Below are 17872 nucleotides of genomic sequence, written 5' to 3'. Positions count from 1 at the left end.
TGTTTGCAAAGTGAACTTAAACGCTGTTGTGATAAATGCATTGGTTGTATTAATGTTTTCTACGTTCACAATAAAGAATGAGTCAGCCAACAGTAACAGACCATAGTCCTGTTAGATCTAGCTGCATATGTGTACTATGATGGACACAGTGAACACTGTGAATCCACATCCAGCAGTGATGACCATGGTTAGTATTTACTTCAGTAATGAACAGAAACCCAGTTGTGGTGAGTGTTTTGGGCGTTTTGTTGTTTCTTTTTAAGGAGTAGCTCAAATGCTGAAAGGCTGGACAGCACCTCAGGTTTCCCTAAGACTCCTCCCAATAGAGGAGGCCTCTCCTGTCAGAGGAATGTAGGCACTTCTTGGCTCTGCTCCCTTCTCCAATGTAGCTGTCAACAAGGAGTGCTGGATAGCGCCAGCTGTGGTGGTGGCGGCGTTTCACATGGTTCAGGCAAATGTCAACTAAGCTTTGACCTGAGATGACCTATTTGTTTCCTTTAGATTGTGCAGCAGGTGTTGCTGGTAGTGTTTTGCAGGCCTTATAGGCTTATCCTGAGACAGGTAATGTAAAGGCAAAACTATCCCTATTTCTTCGCAGTCCTCTGAAACAGGGAGTCTTCCTTGAGCAGTGAAAGGAAGCAGAGCAGATAGTGCTGCTTTTGCCAGGGGCGAGGGCTGGAAGCAAACCAACTTTAGCATGTCCTTTTAGAGGCTTTCTGCATTTCAGTTCTCCTCAGAATCAGAGATGCTCCAGTCAACTGTCCCTTGCTCAGACTTTCTTTTAGGAAGGTTAGCCGGGGGATGATAAGCCCTCCTAATATTTAATTATGTTTGTTTTGTCCGAGAAGAAGAGCTGGGATATAAATGCTGCCCAATATACCTGTTTGTTCCGGGAATACATTGGTTAGGGGGAAATACCGAAACCTCCGCAAGGCCCTCAGGCAGAAAAATGCCTTAAGCGGTCCCAGAGCAGCACAGGCTGCTAGGTTTATCGTGTATCCTTCTTCTATCATTCTGGAGATATAAACTGAATTTTTAATATTCATTTCTTCAGATAGAAAATACTATTCTCTTCTCTCAACTCTGGAGTTTGTTGGCAAGAAAACTGAAAGCAGATAATCTCTGGAGACTACTCTGCAGTCTGGCTTCTGGATTGTGATAATAGCGGGTAACTGTAGTTACTGCACGCTCAGTCGGAGTAGTAAGAGAGGAGGGTAGAAATTGAGAGCTAGGGAGAAATAGCGCTGAGATAAGCCTGAAGGCAAGGCAGATTTTTTTTTTTTTTATTTTAAGATTAAAGACTGTTCAGAGGAAGAGGAGGATTATATCTGAAATTGTGGTGTTTCCTGTGGCCGTGGTGTATGAGCTTGAAGGGAATCGCTTTTATCACTCAAAAAGCAATTTCTGCAGCTAATCAGCTCTGCTTGGACCTCTTCACAAGATAACCTTTGCCAAAATGCAGTCCATCCAGCAGTCTATTTTGTGATTATTGATTTCCCAGGTGTCATTCTTTTGGCCTAGCTTTTTGTCAGCTCCTGTCATCCTAGCCACCCTGTAGGGGTATTCCTGCTAGCAAACATGAACAGCCTTGAATATATTCCCTTTTAGTGAATGAGTTCCCACCTGCTACCCTGTCATCTCTCAGAAATGCAAGTATTATTTCCTTTGCCTTTGAGTGTATAAAACTGGCAGTAGTGGGCTTAGTGAGTTTGTTGCGATTTGGTGATTGTGATTGTTAAATATGTTAGGATCTGAACTAAAGCAGTGCGTATGGGCCAAGAGTGCCATAAAACTACATAACTTTGGGGCAAAGAGCACTGAACGTGGAGGTGAAAAACAGGATTTTGTTAGTTAGGATCTGAGAGAGCGAGCTGTGGCAATCATTAGGGTTGTAACTAAGGTCCCTCTGCAAAAGGTTGTATGTGATTAATGGAAGCAGCTGGATCCTGTTTTCAGGAAGGTGCTATATTTTGGGAAGTATCTGTTTGTTGATATGAGCTGATACTAAATTTGAGACGCGTCTTATTTTTCTGAACCAAACTTTCTGTAGGAATCTCTACAGCAGCGTTTCGGCTAGCCTGCTTCTGGAACACTCCAGTATTTAAGAGCTTGCTGCAGGTACATGGCCTTCAAGAGGACTTTACAGCTTCTGTGTAGTTTAGGCTTACAAAAACAAATTGCCCCCTAGTAAGAAATCAAATGAAGAGCTACACCTGAATGCTTGGGCTGGAACTCTCTTTGCCTTTGCTTATGTTGTAGGCTTATTTAAGCTAGTCACTTAGGTTTCTTTTTTAGTTAGTAGGGAGAGGACGGGAAGGCAAGGCAAGGCAGGCAGTTTGAGAGCATAGTGCATTTGGTCAGTTTTAGATGGCTGCCTTAGAATAAGATCAATTATTTGTTAGAGCACCTGTTTCTCTCTACTAATGATAAGGAGAGCCAAGGGTGACAAGCGCAGGGTGGGTTATCTGATTCGTTGTGGATATCAACATCTGTCTATCAAAATGAGCTTTACGTATCTAACTGAAGGAAATCATTTTCAGTCTCTGCTTAGAGGAAAAGACTTTCCTCAACAAAAGGATGCAGCTGACAGCTCAGTGCCTCGTTGCAATAAGGGCTGCTGCCCAAGCTTCTAAGGCAGCACTCTCCATCGAGAGGAAAGGTTATCGCCAGCAGTGATGGCTTAGAGGCCGTCTTAGCTTGTGGAGCTTAGAGAATAGAAGCACATCTCTCATTCTTTAAGTCTCTACCTTTCAGATGCTATTTACGAAATAATTTAATGTAATAGCATTTCTGTCTTCTGGAGAGTTAAGCTCGCTTGATTTATGTGATCCAACTTTAAATGTCAGGTATTTTGCTATTTTCCAGGGAGGTGATGTATGCTATCATAAAAGCAGGGCTCCAAGATCTCAAATCTTGAATCTTTACCTGAAGTGGGGTGAGGCAGTGTGACATGTGGGAAACCAGCGAAGTAAGTGTCTTTGAATAGTTTTTAGAGAAATGGAGAATCTCTAATGGAGATGGAGAGCAAGATCACTGAGTCTCTTGATACATTGGCTCACACCCACATTTACTTGATCCAAGAAATAACGCTGCTGGTAAGAAACTAAATCCTGTGGTTTATGTGCATTTAGTTACCCATCAGCGATGTCTTTGCCTTAGTGTCATGTTGCTCATAGATGTCATCTGTCTTTAGGAGCTGCGACAGCTACTGTTTTCTGCAAAGCAATGTATCTGAGCTAAAGGTGTTAACAGGCCCTGGCTTCCTGAGAGACTCTACCTTACGTACTGGGCTTGTACTTCCACAGTTAGCTTTCTGACAGGTTAGTGGTTTTCCTTTGGTAGCTCTCAGTGCTCAGGAAGGATCACATATGCCCTGGAAAGAGCTGGGTAGGGCAAACACATGACAAGTAGCAACTGATCTTATTCATTCTTTCACACAGCCCATGGCCCAGGAGTACATGTTCCTATCAGGCACCCGGTTTGCAGAAACCACGTTTCTCTTCTATTGCCCTTCTCCAAGTCTCTGTCAGCAACCGTAAGCTACTTTTTCATTATAAAGCAGCATATTAATTGTATTTTGTGTCTGCAACTCAGGGAATTTGAAAAGCATCTACAGTTTTGGAATGCAGGCTTCATTCCAGAGTCTCTCTTGACGTTCCCAAAAGTGAATATCTCCATAGCGTTACCTTAACAGCTCTTTCCTGTACCGTGTTGGTAGTCAACAGGTTGAGCAAAACATAGACTTTAAATTGAATGGGTCTTGGGTGCTTTTTGTGCAGATCCCAAGGTATATTGGCTTGGACTAAACAGTTACCCAGTAGTATGTAGATTCGACTAACAAAAAGACACCTAGTACGGTGACTGCCATTCTGGTGCAGCATGATGTTCTTGTGATAAACACTAGTAATTCCACACCATTTGGGTATGGAGAACCGAGTGATATTATGTCACTGGATCTGGTAGTTAGCAGTGGCATCATACCAGTAGTTCAGAAAAAGCTTTTCCTTTTCCCATGGCTGCTGCCAGGAGAGATGAGGAGGGATTGCTTCAGCAATGGATGGAACCCTCTTCTGCTGTTTCCTGGCAGAATATTGGCCTGCAAGGCCAGGATGCCCAGTGTGTGAAATGCATTTGGAGCCTGAGTCCCGCGAAGTGTTAGCTCAAACTTTTCAATGCTCTGCTGTTTATGCAGGGCTGTGGTGTGATGTGGGGGGCCGACTCCTTTTGCAAAGGTCTTATCTGCATAGATAGTACAATATCAAAGGGGGCCTTGGAAGTATTTGCATGTAATAGGAGGTGCCTTGTGAGATTCTTTTTCCACATGGATTTTTCTGTTCTTCTGAGCTACTGCCCCGTGATAGTAATTCCCTGTCCTGTGAGGATAGGCTAAAAGTATGAGGTTGACAATCCATGGTTTGCATCTCTCACCCTAAAGCTGAAGCAGAGGAGTAGACGTAGCTTTTAGAGGTGTGGCTAGCTTAACTTTATCATGTAGATTTGTCCTTGATGTACTTGCAGGAGGGGGAAGGAGAGCAATAGCTTCTAAAACTTGCCAGTTGCCTGTATCACATGCCAGTCTCTGTGCCTGGGAAGCTCTGGCAGCCCAATTTAATTAGTTCATTGGGAGTGGGCAAGGTGGGCACAGCTGAAGCTGAGAGCTCTCGGCTTACTCCAGTAGTAGTATTGGGAAGTAAAATCCTAGCAGGTGTCAGGCTTGACAGTTCCTCCAGAGATGAAGAAGCCCTGCTCCATAGCTTTGTCTGACATAGCTACTGAAGGTCTTGAGACCCAAAGCAGTCATGCTTGCAAGTAAGGGATTTCGGCGTTCTGCAATGAGAGATGCCTACTGACATGAGCACCTTGGTGGAGTACAGGCTGCTACAGGGCCTAATTCTGGTCTTATTAATGCTTTCTTTCATCACCGTCTTCCAGCCTTCAGGTGATGATTAGACCTATTTATAGGGACAGAGTTCCTTAATATTCGGCATGGTGCACCTCTTGCCAATCAAATCAGTACGATCTGCATCTTTGATTGCTGCTTAATAACACTGTAGAACATGGTTAATTAAAAAATATAAATAGACTTTTCATCCTCTTATCTTATCAAAGCATTCTTCCCCTCCCTCACCCCCCCCTCCACAAACATAAGGTTGGCTTAGCACAGGGAGCATGGAGAGCAACTCGCCTTACTCCTTGAAATACATCTTGCTCTCTTACCCAAGATAAGTCTGCCGTCTGTTCTGCTGGAGAACTAAATTTAAGCCCCTCCAGTGAATGTCAGCACAGGGCAGAATGATCGTTTGCTTCACAGTAAAATAGGACTGTTATCTAGGCTCTTGTGCTGCATTTACCACTGGCATATACAGAACTTCTAGCGATGCCTTCTGCTGCATGTCTACATCCGTGTATGTGCATGTGCACGCATTTCCTTATCCCGTCCCTGAACAGGAGAAGCATATACATGACATGTTTTGCTTTTCTAGCATTTTAAGTCTTTCTACTTGACAATACATTTATCTGATTTTGCAGCAGGTAAAATCAGAAGCACGTTCTTTACCTGTGAAAGAAAAAGTGAACTATGTCTTTAGTTCCCGGAGGAGTTAATTCTGCTTGCTTTGGGGATGGCCTCTAGGCAAGTTTCTTGCATAATCAAGGTTGAACATGGGCCATGGGTATGGCTTGGATTTGCCAGCAGAGTTGATCATGGTTTAAAATTCTGTGGGAAGCCTGTGTAAAAAGTAGATAATGGGGATGATGCACTCACAGCAGTGTAAGTTTATGATGAGACACGCAGCAGACATCTTTACCCGTTGTAAGCTTTGAGTGCTAAAAGCTGCATGAGGTATTGGGGGTAATGTGTTGATGTATGTTAGGTTGGAGCAGAGGAAAGTTAACAGGCCTCGGTTGTTCTTGTTAACCAGGATGGGACAACGCTTATCCAAGTAAACATGATATCAAGTATTCTGTGCAAGAGCTTAATGTCAGTGAAGAATTTGGGATGGCATCTTGCTGTCAACCCAACTACGGATATGGGTTCCCTCTGTGAAAGGGATCAGCAACTTGTGACAAGCTATGTGCAAAGCTTACCTCTACCCCATCTTTGGGGGAGTTTGATATTAACCTGCGGCTCATTTCCAATTTGGTCTCTTCCCGGCATGAGACTATCCTGTTGTTGGTGCTATATTGGTATGCAATGGAGGATGTGCAGACTATGTGTTTTACTGCATATTGCTTATGCAGTTTGTGTCCTTGCTGGCTGATCAGTTTGCAAGTGACTGCAAGTCAATTGGTCTTTAGTTAGGACCCTGCAAAGGTGAGGCACAGGGCTAGAGTCTGTCAGTTCTTAGAGATGTTACTGTACTGCAAGTGGGACTTAATGGCCTTTAGTTAGTGTTGTCTTTCCAGTGCAGTGACAGCAGCAGCAGCACAGTAATTTCTAAAGCAGTCCTTACAAGTTTGCAAAATAAACGCTGATTTTTTTTTTCTCCAGAGTTTTTAAGCCCTCCTCTCCCTGTCTGCCTGCCCCTTGTTATCCCTTGAAGCAAGTTAAGGGAGCAATTAGTATTGCTGGCTTGCTTTATTTTCTCCTTATTTTCACAGCTGAGTATGCATCTGGTAAGCACTCCTAGGTAGCTTTGAAATCACTGCCTGTGTTGGGGGAAACCAAATTATTTTCTTATTATATGACTTCCTTTGTGTTCCCTTGAAAAATGAAGGTATTATAAGAGTGTTGTTTTTTTTTAAGGTAGATAGTCGTCTCAATGATTGGTCCTCCACAGAGTGATATTTTCAAAAGGACTTAGGAGTTTTACTCCTTTACAGACTCTTTTTGTTCCATAACAAGTTCGTTTGAGCTTAGCCATGATATAAGGAGTTTTATTCCTGAATCTAGGAGGACTTGTATCCCCAAGAGGTTAGCAAAGTAGGTTGAGCGATTCTCTGCTCAGTCAGAGCACTGAATTGTATGCTTTCTTCTCTGATTTGGAGCTGCCAATCTCTGTGTAGCCATCGGAGCTTTGTAGACTTAGCTGTGATGACTGGACAGTATGACCAGTTGCTGGTTCCAGATACTTGAAAACCCTGGACTGCTCAGCTTATCTGTCCTGGTGTCAGCCTTTTGGAAAGGGGAGGTAGTATGTTGGAATTGGATGTTGACTTTCCCACAGCTGTTTCCCTCAGCTTTTGCTAGTGTGAAAGCGGGAACTGAGAAAGGGAGGCCGGCTTTGGGCACAGTGAGCTGGTAAAAGGATTGTCCAGACTGATGGTTATCTTCCACCAGTCTGGACAATCTTTTCAGGAAGTCACTTGGGGTTTGTACCAGCTCACAGAAAACTTAAGGCAAAAACGCAAATATGAGCATTTGGTATCTGTAGTCAGAACTTATAAATCAGAATACAGCACACCTAAGCAGGTGGTGCAGCAAGAAAACAGCCTTTTCTCTTCCCTTGCAATTTAATAAGGCAAGGCAGGTTATTATATAACACCAGAGCACATTTGTCTTGATCAGGAAATCTGGTGTAGAAAAATTGTGTTAAGAGTGGCTGGAGCCTCCAGATCCTGCAGCTGTTCTCTCTTTGATCAGAAGAAATAGCCATGCTGCTGTTTTTTCTTACTTTTCATGATCCACAGGTGGTCAGTACCACTAATGATCAAATCTTTTGGGTGATCTGACACCTGCTCTTGTGAATCATACTTGCTTTGTGTTTTTATATGCCCATTTCTCACCATAGCATCCGAGTACTTCATGTTAGCCTTCGTAATTCCAGCATGCAGCTCTTTCTGCTGAGACATGATAGCTACCTCTGTAAGCTTCTGTGATGATATGGGAACTAGTTTGTTGCTCTGCAGGAAGTCACTTCTATGTGCAATTCACAAGCAGTTTATTTGTACTTTTGGTATATAAGTTATAGGAAAGCTTGGCATCCATTGGGCAGGGTAGAAAAGTTGCAATCTTTCTAATTTGTGGCTCTTTATTTTGATGTGCTACTTAATTCTGATAATCACAGAATCACAAAGTGGTTGAGGTTGGAAGGGACCTCTGGAGATCGTCTAGTCCAACCTCTCTGCCCAAGCAGGGTTGTGCAGAGCACATTGCCCAGGGCCCTATAGAGATGGCTTTTGAACATCTCCAGGGAAGGAGACTCCACAACCTCTCAGGGCAACCTGTTCCAGTGCTCTGTTACCCTCATAGTAGGTAAGTTTTTTCCTTATGTTCAAACAGAACTTCTTGTGTTCCAGTTTGTGCCTGTTACCTCTCCTCCTGTTGCTGGGCACCACTTGAAAGAGTCTGGCCCTGTTCTCTTGACACCCTCCCTTCAGATATTTATATCAATCAATAAGATCCCCCCCTAAGTCTTCTCTTCTCCAGGCTGAACAGGCCCAGCTCTCTCAGCCTTTCCTCATAGGAGAGATGCTCCAGTCCCTTCATCATCTTCGTAGCCCTCCGTTGGACTCGCTCTAATAGCTCCGTGTCTCTCTTGTATTGAGAAGCCCAGAACTGGACACAGTACTGCAGATGTGGCCTCATCAGGGCTGAGTAGAGGGGAAGGATGATGGACCAGGGCAAGGACATCTGCTACTTCCTTCTCCGTGCCCTGAAGGTCAAGATAAAGGAAGAGTCAGTCTTGCTGAGTAACGTTCAGTCTTTGGAACTTTCCTTCCTTCCTTTTTTTCCTTCCTTCTTTGGTGGAAGGAACATTCGTTCCTTCCTGGCCTTAGTTGGGAATAACCTGAATTGTCTCCATTAATATCTCCCTTGTTCCTGCAGGCCCTATCTGCTGTAGCAAGCAATTCCATTTTTATTCTAAGCACATGGCCAGTGCATTGCTTGGAAGCACTTGTAAAACTGACTTCCTTCTCCAGTTGGTTTGGTCACAAGAAGTAATAAATAGCAGTTGTAGCATGTGATTTTGCCCAAGTCCAGTCACTTAGAAGGTTGTTGCTGTTTTTGGTCTGTCTTGCTATAAGTCTCTCAATTTATTACCTTACTCAGGAAGGATTGTTTCTTGCATCTGTATCTTACAGCAGTTCCCACAGAGTCTGCCACGTTTCTCTAGTATGTTTTCCTTGTAAAGGAGAGAACCTGGAGCTTGTGTGAGAGGGCTGTTGAGAGCTTGTAAAGCTGAAATTGCCTGACATCCAAACTGTGACAGTGCAAGCAGGAGCACCTGGGGCTTTTCCTGCTTTGCTCCACTACTGTGCATTCCTTTCTTTGCAAGGGAGCAATGGGACCTGAAGGACAGTTTCTAGCTTCTGAGTTTTAGGAAAGAAGCAGTTTGGTAGCAGTTAGGACAGTGTTGTTTTGGAGTGTAAGCATCTGTCAGTTGGCTGCTGAGTTGACGCTAGTTTTAAAAGGGTCACTGAGCCAGTTGGTGAGAATCTGGGCCTGTATCGTCATGATTTGGAAAAAGCTCGACCTTCTCATACTGTGAGTCAGGATTACATGACAGTGGTTTTGATGGTGAAGCTAGTTTAACACATCCTGTTCTTGCCCTTTCTTCTCGCTCTGTTTCATGACTGAGCAATTACAGATGTTTATGCAGCTGCATTAAATCGGGTCACTGGTCACTAAAATGATTTGAGTTAAAAGTCGGCACCCCAAAAGTTAGCAGTATTGATGCAACAAAAGGGTTGTGACCTGCGACGGGGAGGGTCGCGAACTGGCTTTGCTACTGAAGCCAAAGTATCCTGTAACTGCATGCTCAGTGCATCAGCCTGTGGCTTTGTTCCACCTTGTCAGTCAAATAGTAGCCTTGAAAGCAAAAGGGCTCAAGCTTGGTTGTGGTCAGCAGATCAGAAAATGCAGTCTCAGAATTAGACATATTCCTTCTTATATTAACTGGCGTGCTTTACAGGTAAAAATAATAATTTTCTGTCTGCTGAATATGTTCAGTCAAGAAATCTAATCAACGTGCAAACTGGCCACTAAAGACTGGATTTGAAGTTTGTCTGCCAGTGATGCATGAAGTAAAACAGAATAGGGCTAGGCTCTTTGGGAACAACTGAGGGATAGATAAGTACAGCTGGCAGGATGGAAACATGGATGATACACAGCCTTATCTTGACTGTTGGCTTTCAGGGAGGAGTAGTGTCATTTGTCCAGCTGCATCTAGGAGTATGCATGTGGCTCTGATTCATGTGTTAACTGCAGTCTTTCACTTGTGTTCATCATTTAAGTTTTGTACGTGAAAGGTTCCTAAAGCGAGGCTTCTGTCAAGATAGTTACTGAAAAATCCATTCACCAGAAGGAACGAGCAGCTCCCGGGAGCCTGAGAATAGAGCACTAGAAAGGAGTAACTCTCGTTAACCTACTTGGAGCAAGGGTGTGTGTGCACATGCGTGCCCCATAATTTCATAGCTGCTGTTCTTGGAAGAGAGCAGTGGTGGTTCTTGGAGCAGAAGTGTGAAGTGAAATGTTTTGCTAATCGTGTTGAATGACCTGAAATATATCCATCCAGAATATGAGGATGGGAGAGGGGGCAGGGTGATCTCTGAAGAATCTTATCACCATCTTGAACTGACTTTATTCCAAAGTGTGGTCTTTGTTTTCAGTGTAACACTGAGCTGAGATTTTTAAGTGTCATGCTAAAAATAAAATTATGTTTCCCTGGAGCATTCAGGTAAACAAGAGACTCCCACCTCTCTGTAGCTGCCTGAGATTTCTAGAAAATCCAATATGTCAACTTTACTCCTTGTTTCTGCTTCCTCAACTTCCTGTTTGCCTTGCAAACACTTTTCTAAAATAATGAGGGGAGCAGAGGATTGAAGTCCGTGGCTAAGAGCTGTGATTAAAATGGAAGTGCATTTGTTATAATGACCTATTTGCTCTTTCCTTCAGGTATAATGGCTACAATGGCCCAGAAGCACTTTCTGGAAGGGCAAACGTACTCAGTCCCCCTGATCCAACCAGACTTGCGCAGGGAGGAGGCTGTTCAGCAGGTGGCAGATGCTCTTCAGTATCTGCAAAAGGTGTCAGCTGATATCTTCAACAGGTATGCTGCTTCATGCTGGGGAAGGGAGCTGGGTCTTAACATCCAGTAGTAGGAAGTGGAGTGCTGTGACAAGGCTGCAGCAGTCAAAGGGCGTTGGTGAGCAATGGAAGCTGAGAAAAGCGTCGAGGAAGGACCGGATGCACTTTGATAAGTTTGCTGGATTCATGTACTGTCAAAGTTAAGTATAGTCAAATGGCTGCTGTTAGCAAGAAGTTATTTGTTATGAACTTATACATCGGTGTCAGACTGTCACAAATTGCTGTGGTATTTCTGCCATAGTTATACTGAAATCCTTCTTCCTCATATTTGAAATGGAAGACTTTCTTATTTAAGGTATCTTGAAGATGGGTCTTTTCAAGCCATTGCACTTAGAGCAGTGGAGTAGAAAATGGCTCTTTGTTCTGATCTCTGGGGCTTGCAAACTGGGTTTTCTTTAGGCTTTTTGTGTTTTGCGCTTCTCTCTTTGTACATTGGGAGGCCCAAGCGCAAGAGGGTGTCTAGCTGTTCTCACCATGGTCCTATGGTCTATCCAAACTGATCCGTTCAGGGATTCAGCCCAGTCTTGCCATTTCTTGCATAGATTTTTTTCCTTAATATTGGGTCTGCCTATATAGCAGGTCAGGGAGATTCTTGTGTTTGCCTGCAAATGATGGTAGATAGTGTGGTGCCTTTTTCAGCCAATGCCACATTTGGTATCTCAGTGCCCTGAAATGGCACATAGTATCATTGGTATGGAAAGAGGAGGTCAGCATTAATCTTCTCATAGACTGAGAAGCAAAAGCACTTGCCTTGGTTTCAGTGGGCATCATGCCTGCCTAGTATGATTTGTCATGATGTGAGCAGGGCCACGATGTTCCTCCTTCTGTTGGGTATTTTAATTGCAGATTAAAGTTCTTCAATTTTTGATGGTGATGCTACGAAGGGCAGGCACTAGAGAAAGCGTAGTCGCTGAGGCTGAGCTCAGCTCATTGAGATAAAGAAAGTATTTTCACTGGAATACATTTTAGCTGGAGTCATGCACAAGGGCTCTCTGTAGGCTGGACTGCCTTGAACACAAGGTCTCATTCTCTTGTACACTTCTCGGTATAGGAACTCCTTGATACAAGGCCAGGAGGAGGCTTTCTGGAGCTGCCAGAAATGGAAGACACCCCTTGGGACTGACTGGCAGTGCTGTCCTTGTCCAAAGCCTCTTTGTGGGGCAAATAAAGATCCTGACTAAAGAGGATTATTTCGTTCGCTCTCTCGCTCGCTCCTTTGTAAAGCAGTACCCTATAATTTCCCTGGGGAGGCAAGCCTGCTGTTTTGTATTCGAGTCGCTCCTGAGTCCTGAACACTGGCTGTGATGCTGTTCCCTCGCTCTTCAGTGCACTCATGACTTTTAATTACCAATTTTTTCCAACAACAGAGGAGGCTTCTTTGGGTTCTTTGTTTGCTTTGCCTTTCCTCTGAGGTCTTGCCTCTCTGATATAATTAATAACTATTTAGTAGTTATGCAGGTGTCTGATTAAAAATTCCATGACCTTAGCTGTTCCATGCCAATCAAGGGGAAAAGCTTTCAAGGTGAGAACTTTGCCACTTAGCGAAGACTGTCCTTTTTTTCTTCCCTTTCCCGAGATAAGGCAGCTCTGTATTCCGTTTCCAGGAAGGAGCTGCTTTGTCTTGGGAAGCTGACTGTTCTGATCTGCAGAACAGTAGCTTGCATTGTTGATGGAGAGGAAACTTGTTCAGTATGGTAGACTCAGCTGAGTGTGTCAAACTCATTACTCTGATATTACAAAGATGCAGATGTTCTGATGTTTTGTAGGAACAGTTGGATTGGTACTGTGCTCTCAAGAGAGGCAAGCCAATTTGTAATTTATTGAAGGTGGAGCGAAAGAATGTCTATCCTTCTATCCTTCTCCCTTCCTCCCTCCCTCCCTTCCTCCCTCTTCCTCTCAAGAGGATTCTTCCCATAACCAAATCTCTCCTTTTGCTGTTGTTTTGTTTTGTTTTTGTCCTCATAGTAGCTAATCAGAACTTTGGCTCGTTGCTGACATAGCAATCAAGTAGGAGTTCTTAAAATGAAATTGTCCATCCTTTGTGCAAGGGAGGTGAGCTTCTGCTCTTTGCATTTGGAAGCCTGTTGAGGACAATTGTCGTACTGTTATGGTTACAGAGAGAATATTCCTTGGACCAGTTAATGGCTGTTCAGGAGAAAAAATGCTGAATGGCAGTCACAGAAATATTGTTGCAATAAGTGCTACAAATAGGTGATGGGTTTCGTTTTCTGCAGTGGCCCTTGGTTGGCTAGGTCTGCCCTTTGGGATTTCTCATTTTCTGAGGAGAGCTTTTGTTGCCAGGAGATGTTAATAGCCTCCAATATGTTAGTTCATTATTCAGACTGTACACTCTTGGGTAATCGATTGGTGGACAATTGCCTATCCAAGTTATCTCACTTAGTGTTATAGCAGTACAAAGAAAACTAATACTTGGGTTTAGAATGTTCTTATCAAGGTTGTGGTTTTCTTTTCCTATTATCCAACCACAAGTTGTTCAGTATACTGAATTTCTCATGTGTGTTTCCTTTTTCACTTTAGAAAGGAGAGTTTTTTTGTTTTTTTTTTAAATCTTTATTCACTGTCTACTTGTCTACAGTACTAGTTTGATAAACAGGTATTTCCTCCTTCTCCCTTTTTCTCCCAAAATGACCCTAAATCAATTTCATATTACACGTTTGAAAGGGGCTTTAATATTAATCAAAATTTAAATGAGAGCCACGCTTCTGAAAGCGGTAGTTAGAAAACAAAAGCACTGCAGAAATGCCTTGAAGCTTAGGGAGGAAGTCAGATAAATGTGTCACCAGTGAAGAGAAAGAGTGGCTGGCTGGTCCATAAAGCTGTTAGGGATGTTGAGGACAGGAGCAGGATGAGATGCGAGTGGGGAGGACTCTGTAGGATATATGCGCTGGACAGAGCTTTGGCATTCTTTGTATGTCAGTCTGGCCTGAAACTGAAAATGCAGACAAAAATTTAATCACTAGGTGCCTTTGGGTGTTCTCACCTTGTTTTAACCTGTTAATGTAGTTAATCACAGAGATCAACAATTGAAATGGATGACTGAATATCTCTGTAAGAGTATCTCTGATTCGGGATGTCTATGGAATGCATTAAATGTTTATGGAAATTTGCCAAGAAGAGCATCACAGTAAACTGTCTTGTGCCCTTTGTGCACCGTGGCTCTGGGATGCGTCTTAGAGCTTGAATGCTGCATAGGTGCTGTAGGGGTTTGATCATACTAATGAGAGAACTGTCAAGAAGTCTTCACCTTGATGGGTCTCCATTCAGATGATTTCACTCCAGGAGGCTGATTGTAGCAGAGGGTAACACTTTTTTTTCCAGATACTTTGAGAGTCGCCTGATGGTACTTCGAAGTTGTCCCATCTCAGAGAGGATGTTAGAACTAGTTAGTTTCAGATCTCTCTCCTTAGGGGCTCTAAGAGCAGTCACTCATTTTTAGGAAGAACAAGCAGAAAGCGTGAAGTGAAGGAGTGGGTGAATGGTCTTGCAGATGTGAGGACACAGAGCATGAGGAAACCAGAGGGAGAAATTTTGCCTGCAGATGATGGCTACTGTTGTAGAGGTTTTTAATTTTTTTGCCCTTTCCAAGTAATGTGTTATGCGTGTGTGGGTTTTTTTTTTTTTTTTAAATTTACCACAGGCTTTTTAAGAAACTTCTCCTCATCTTTTTTTAGCCCTCATGGTTCTCTAGAAACTAAATTTGAGTAAATTTGAGGTGGAGCTTGAGAAAGGTTGTTAAACTATTGGGAAGACTTTAAGAAGTGATGTATGGGGGCAGGGAGTAGGATAGCATGCCTGGAAGGCTAGTGGCAGTGGGCAGTAGCAAGCATCCCATGCCCTCAAGAAGAGGGGAATGATAATGAGTGTTCAGCAGGAGTCCAGATTAAGACTGTTTCTGGATGCTATTAAAATCCCTAAGCTTAAAGTCTTGTGGGATCTGAGGCCCAGGTCCAATTCAGCTGCCTTGACAGCCCAAGGGGAGGGAGGTGCTCAGTTAAAGCTGTCACAGCTTGAAATGAAAAAAGAATAGTAAGAAAGAAGTGACTGAATGGTATTAAGTCATTAAAAAAAGATAATTCCTTAAAAATGAATAGTGGAGAATTAGCAAGACAGGATTCTTGCTCACCTCAAAGTCCTAAAAATCTGTGTCTTTTGGACTTCCAGAGATTAAATATGTCTTTTGAAGTACAAGAACGGAAAGCTAAATTTGATTCTGCAAGGGAGATGCTTCTTTATGGCATTATCATTGAAATGTAGCAGTGGTTACTTTAAGCCTCTGTTCTGAGTCTACTGACAGCTCTTCAGCATCAGTTTCTTTCACTAGCGATCTATTTATCTTTCAATCCCATTTCCCCAAAATGAGGACGATCAATGTGTTCTACCTTAAGTGATTGAAAGACAGGCTTGAACTTGATAAGAGTCTTGTAGCCTTCTTTTTTGCTAACACGGCCTTCAACATAGTTTAAAATAAGCAATTTAAAGAAATGATCGAAGTGTTTCACCATCCTCCTCCAAGCAGTCTTAAAGTTGTTGCACCTAATAGCAAGTCTGCAAACAGAGGTACATTTTGATGAATAACTAAAAGACTTGGTACTGGCAGTGATGCAAAATGTTTCTGAAAGCAGGAGATGACTTTGCATTAGCTACAGAAAACATTATTTTGGGGGAAGAAAGGCTCCTAATATTTGATTCTATATCTGAAAGGAAAATGATGGAATATTGTGTCCAGGCTGCTGAAGTGGCCATCTAGGAGCACAAAAGGAAACACAAGTCTTAGCCATATCCTCAGTCACTAAAAATAAAATGAGTGGTTTAGGTGCAATCGTGCTAAACTGCTGATATATCAATTTGCTGTAAGTAAAGAAGTGAAGCAAAATGCAGAAGTTACAGGAGAAGCATTCTGTTACCCTTGGAATTGGTCTAAAGGCTTGTTAGAAAGAGAAGGCAGGCAACAATTTCTGACTTAATGGAGTTCTTGAGGAGAATTTCTCTATGCTTGCAAGGCCTTTCATGGTACTGAAATGTGTAATGGAAACATGAGCCAATTTGCACGTACCATCTGTTTTCATCAATACAAAAGGCAAACTGTAAGGAGAGGTTCTGCGTAACCTTGGTACCTATGTTTTTTAACCCTGACAGGATAGTCTCTTGTTTGTAATGTGTGCCTTGTTGGAGAAAACTCAATTTTGAGTGGCAGCTTCTGAGTTCTACTGAGGAAATTCTCTCACTGGTTCTTAAAGACAGGACAAGACAGACTCCCCAAGAAGGCATGTAAGAGATTCAAAAGCAGGAAGAAATACAAGATGTAGCTACCTACAGAAGAGCAATTCAGTAGCTGGAAAATACCAAGTAGAATATGCAGTGCAGCGTGCCCCTCTTGGGCCCTGTGTTTGTTCCTTCATCTCTGGACAACTGTTCTTCTTTTTTTGACTCTGGGGAGATATAAATTCATTCTACTCAGAAGTAAGATTTGCTTGCTGTTCTTTGAAGGATGAAACAATGATATGGAAAGAGAACAGCAGGAGCCTTGACTCCTTTAATCCTATTTCAAAAGTTTGAATTAGGGCTTGACTTTGAAGTTGTTTGGTTTATTTATTTTCTTTGTTTAATCACAGGCAGGGGAAGATCCCACCTTAGCTTCTAGAGGATTGATTGTGGCAATGCTGATCACTTGTAACGAGAATGCTGCAGTCTACAACGGCAACTGCATGAATTGGATTTCCTGAAAAGAGGTGTCCCTGAAGTAATAATTTTAGCACACTTTAAAATAAGTTCTTGATAGCACAGGAACTTCTTGCTGTGATTCTGTTCGTGCAGCCAAACTATGCATCTTGAAGAAAATCACTGATCAAAAATCCATTTAGTCCAACCACATGTAGTTCATATTAGCTTTCTGACTTAATTTTCTTTGCTTTTTGTTTTTAGCAGGTTTTTATATGTCTGTAGGCCAAAATCACCTTCCTGCCATCTGTAGTCTCTCTGTGGCTTAGCAAAACCTTTTAAAATGTTTAAGGAGCTCTGATTTTAATATGAGAGATGTATAGTAGCCATGTGTAGTAGCTACCATTGTTTACTGTTCAAAGGCCGCGTTCCAAAACAGAGAAAGCCAGTTTCAAAATTATCTATGGGAATAAAACCTTGAGCAGGAAGAGGCAGAAGAAGCAAATGTTAAATCCATTGGTGAAGGTGAGAAGTAATCATCTTGATAAATGATAGCTTCTTTCACGAAAGATTATTTGAAAGCGTAGTCAATTTGAGGACAAAGTTGTGACTGAGTTGAAGGATGGATCATTTTGTGTGCCCCCCGCTGCTATAAATTGGCTTAAACTTTCATGAGATTTCTTATAACAAGAAGTACAGAGGTATAATTACCCTTGCTGCTCTTGTTTTGACATGTGGAAACCCAAGAGGACCTCTGTGCTATTGGCAGGATGTAACTTTCTGCTTTCTAAACCGATTCTGGAGTAAAATGGCAGTGTGTGAGTAGCCCGGAGTCCAAGTGCAGGGCAATCACAGTGAAATACCCTTCAAAGAAGCTGAGTGCAACTGGGCCTGAATGAGATGGTGTTTGTGAAGGCTTATGGATTTCAGAAATGCTGCCGTCATGGATGTTGTATCCATAAAGGTACAAAGGTACGTGAGAAGAGTCCCCACGCTGACCCCCCAGGTAGGCTTTTCTGCATAGCAAGGACACTGAAAGTCCTTTGAGAAGGAAGTCAAAGAACTTGGCTGGGGGTAGAAATGCTGGTGGTCTGTTATCCTTGCCACATGCAGTAAGACTTGTTTTGGTGAGTCATACAGGCCTTTATGATGGGAACAAGCTTC

The 17872-nt window shown here is 42.8% G+C and overlaps 1 protein-coding gene across 8 annotated transcripts in view; it reads left to right on the top strand.

Moving 5' to 3' along the window:
* WASHC1 (WASH complex subunit 1) overlaps positions 1-17872 on the top strand; it is a 45535-nt gene that overhangs the window by 2414 nt on the left and 25249 nt on the right. For 3 of the 8 annotated variants that reach the window (XM_068946735.1, XM_068946712.1, XM_009679866.2), the window contains exon 2: positions 10838-10991. In XM_068946735.1, coding sequence (XP_068802836.1) covers positions 10843-10991 — 149 coding nt within the window. In that variant the 5' untranslated portion in view covers positions 10838-10842. Of the gene's footprint in view, positions 1-2718; positions 3096-3193; positions 3321-3440; positions 3536-9095; positions 10323-10837; positions 10992-17872 lie in introns of those variants that run through there. The other 5 variants (XM_068946701.1, XM_068946731.1, XM_009679863.2 and 2 more) reach the window with 4 other exon arrangements.

This window comes from Struthio camelus, chromosome 1 (genome assembly GCF_040807025.1).
Source record: "Struthio camelus isolate bStrCam1 chromosome 1, bStrCam1.hap1, whole genome shotgun sequence".
NCBI classification, from domain to species: Eukaryota; Metazoa; Chordata; class Aves; order Struthioniformes; family Struthionidae; genus Struthio; species Struthio camelus.
This window is presented reverse-complemented; position numbering and strand designations above follow the sequence as displayed.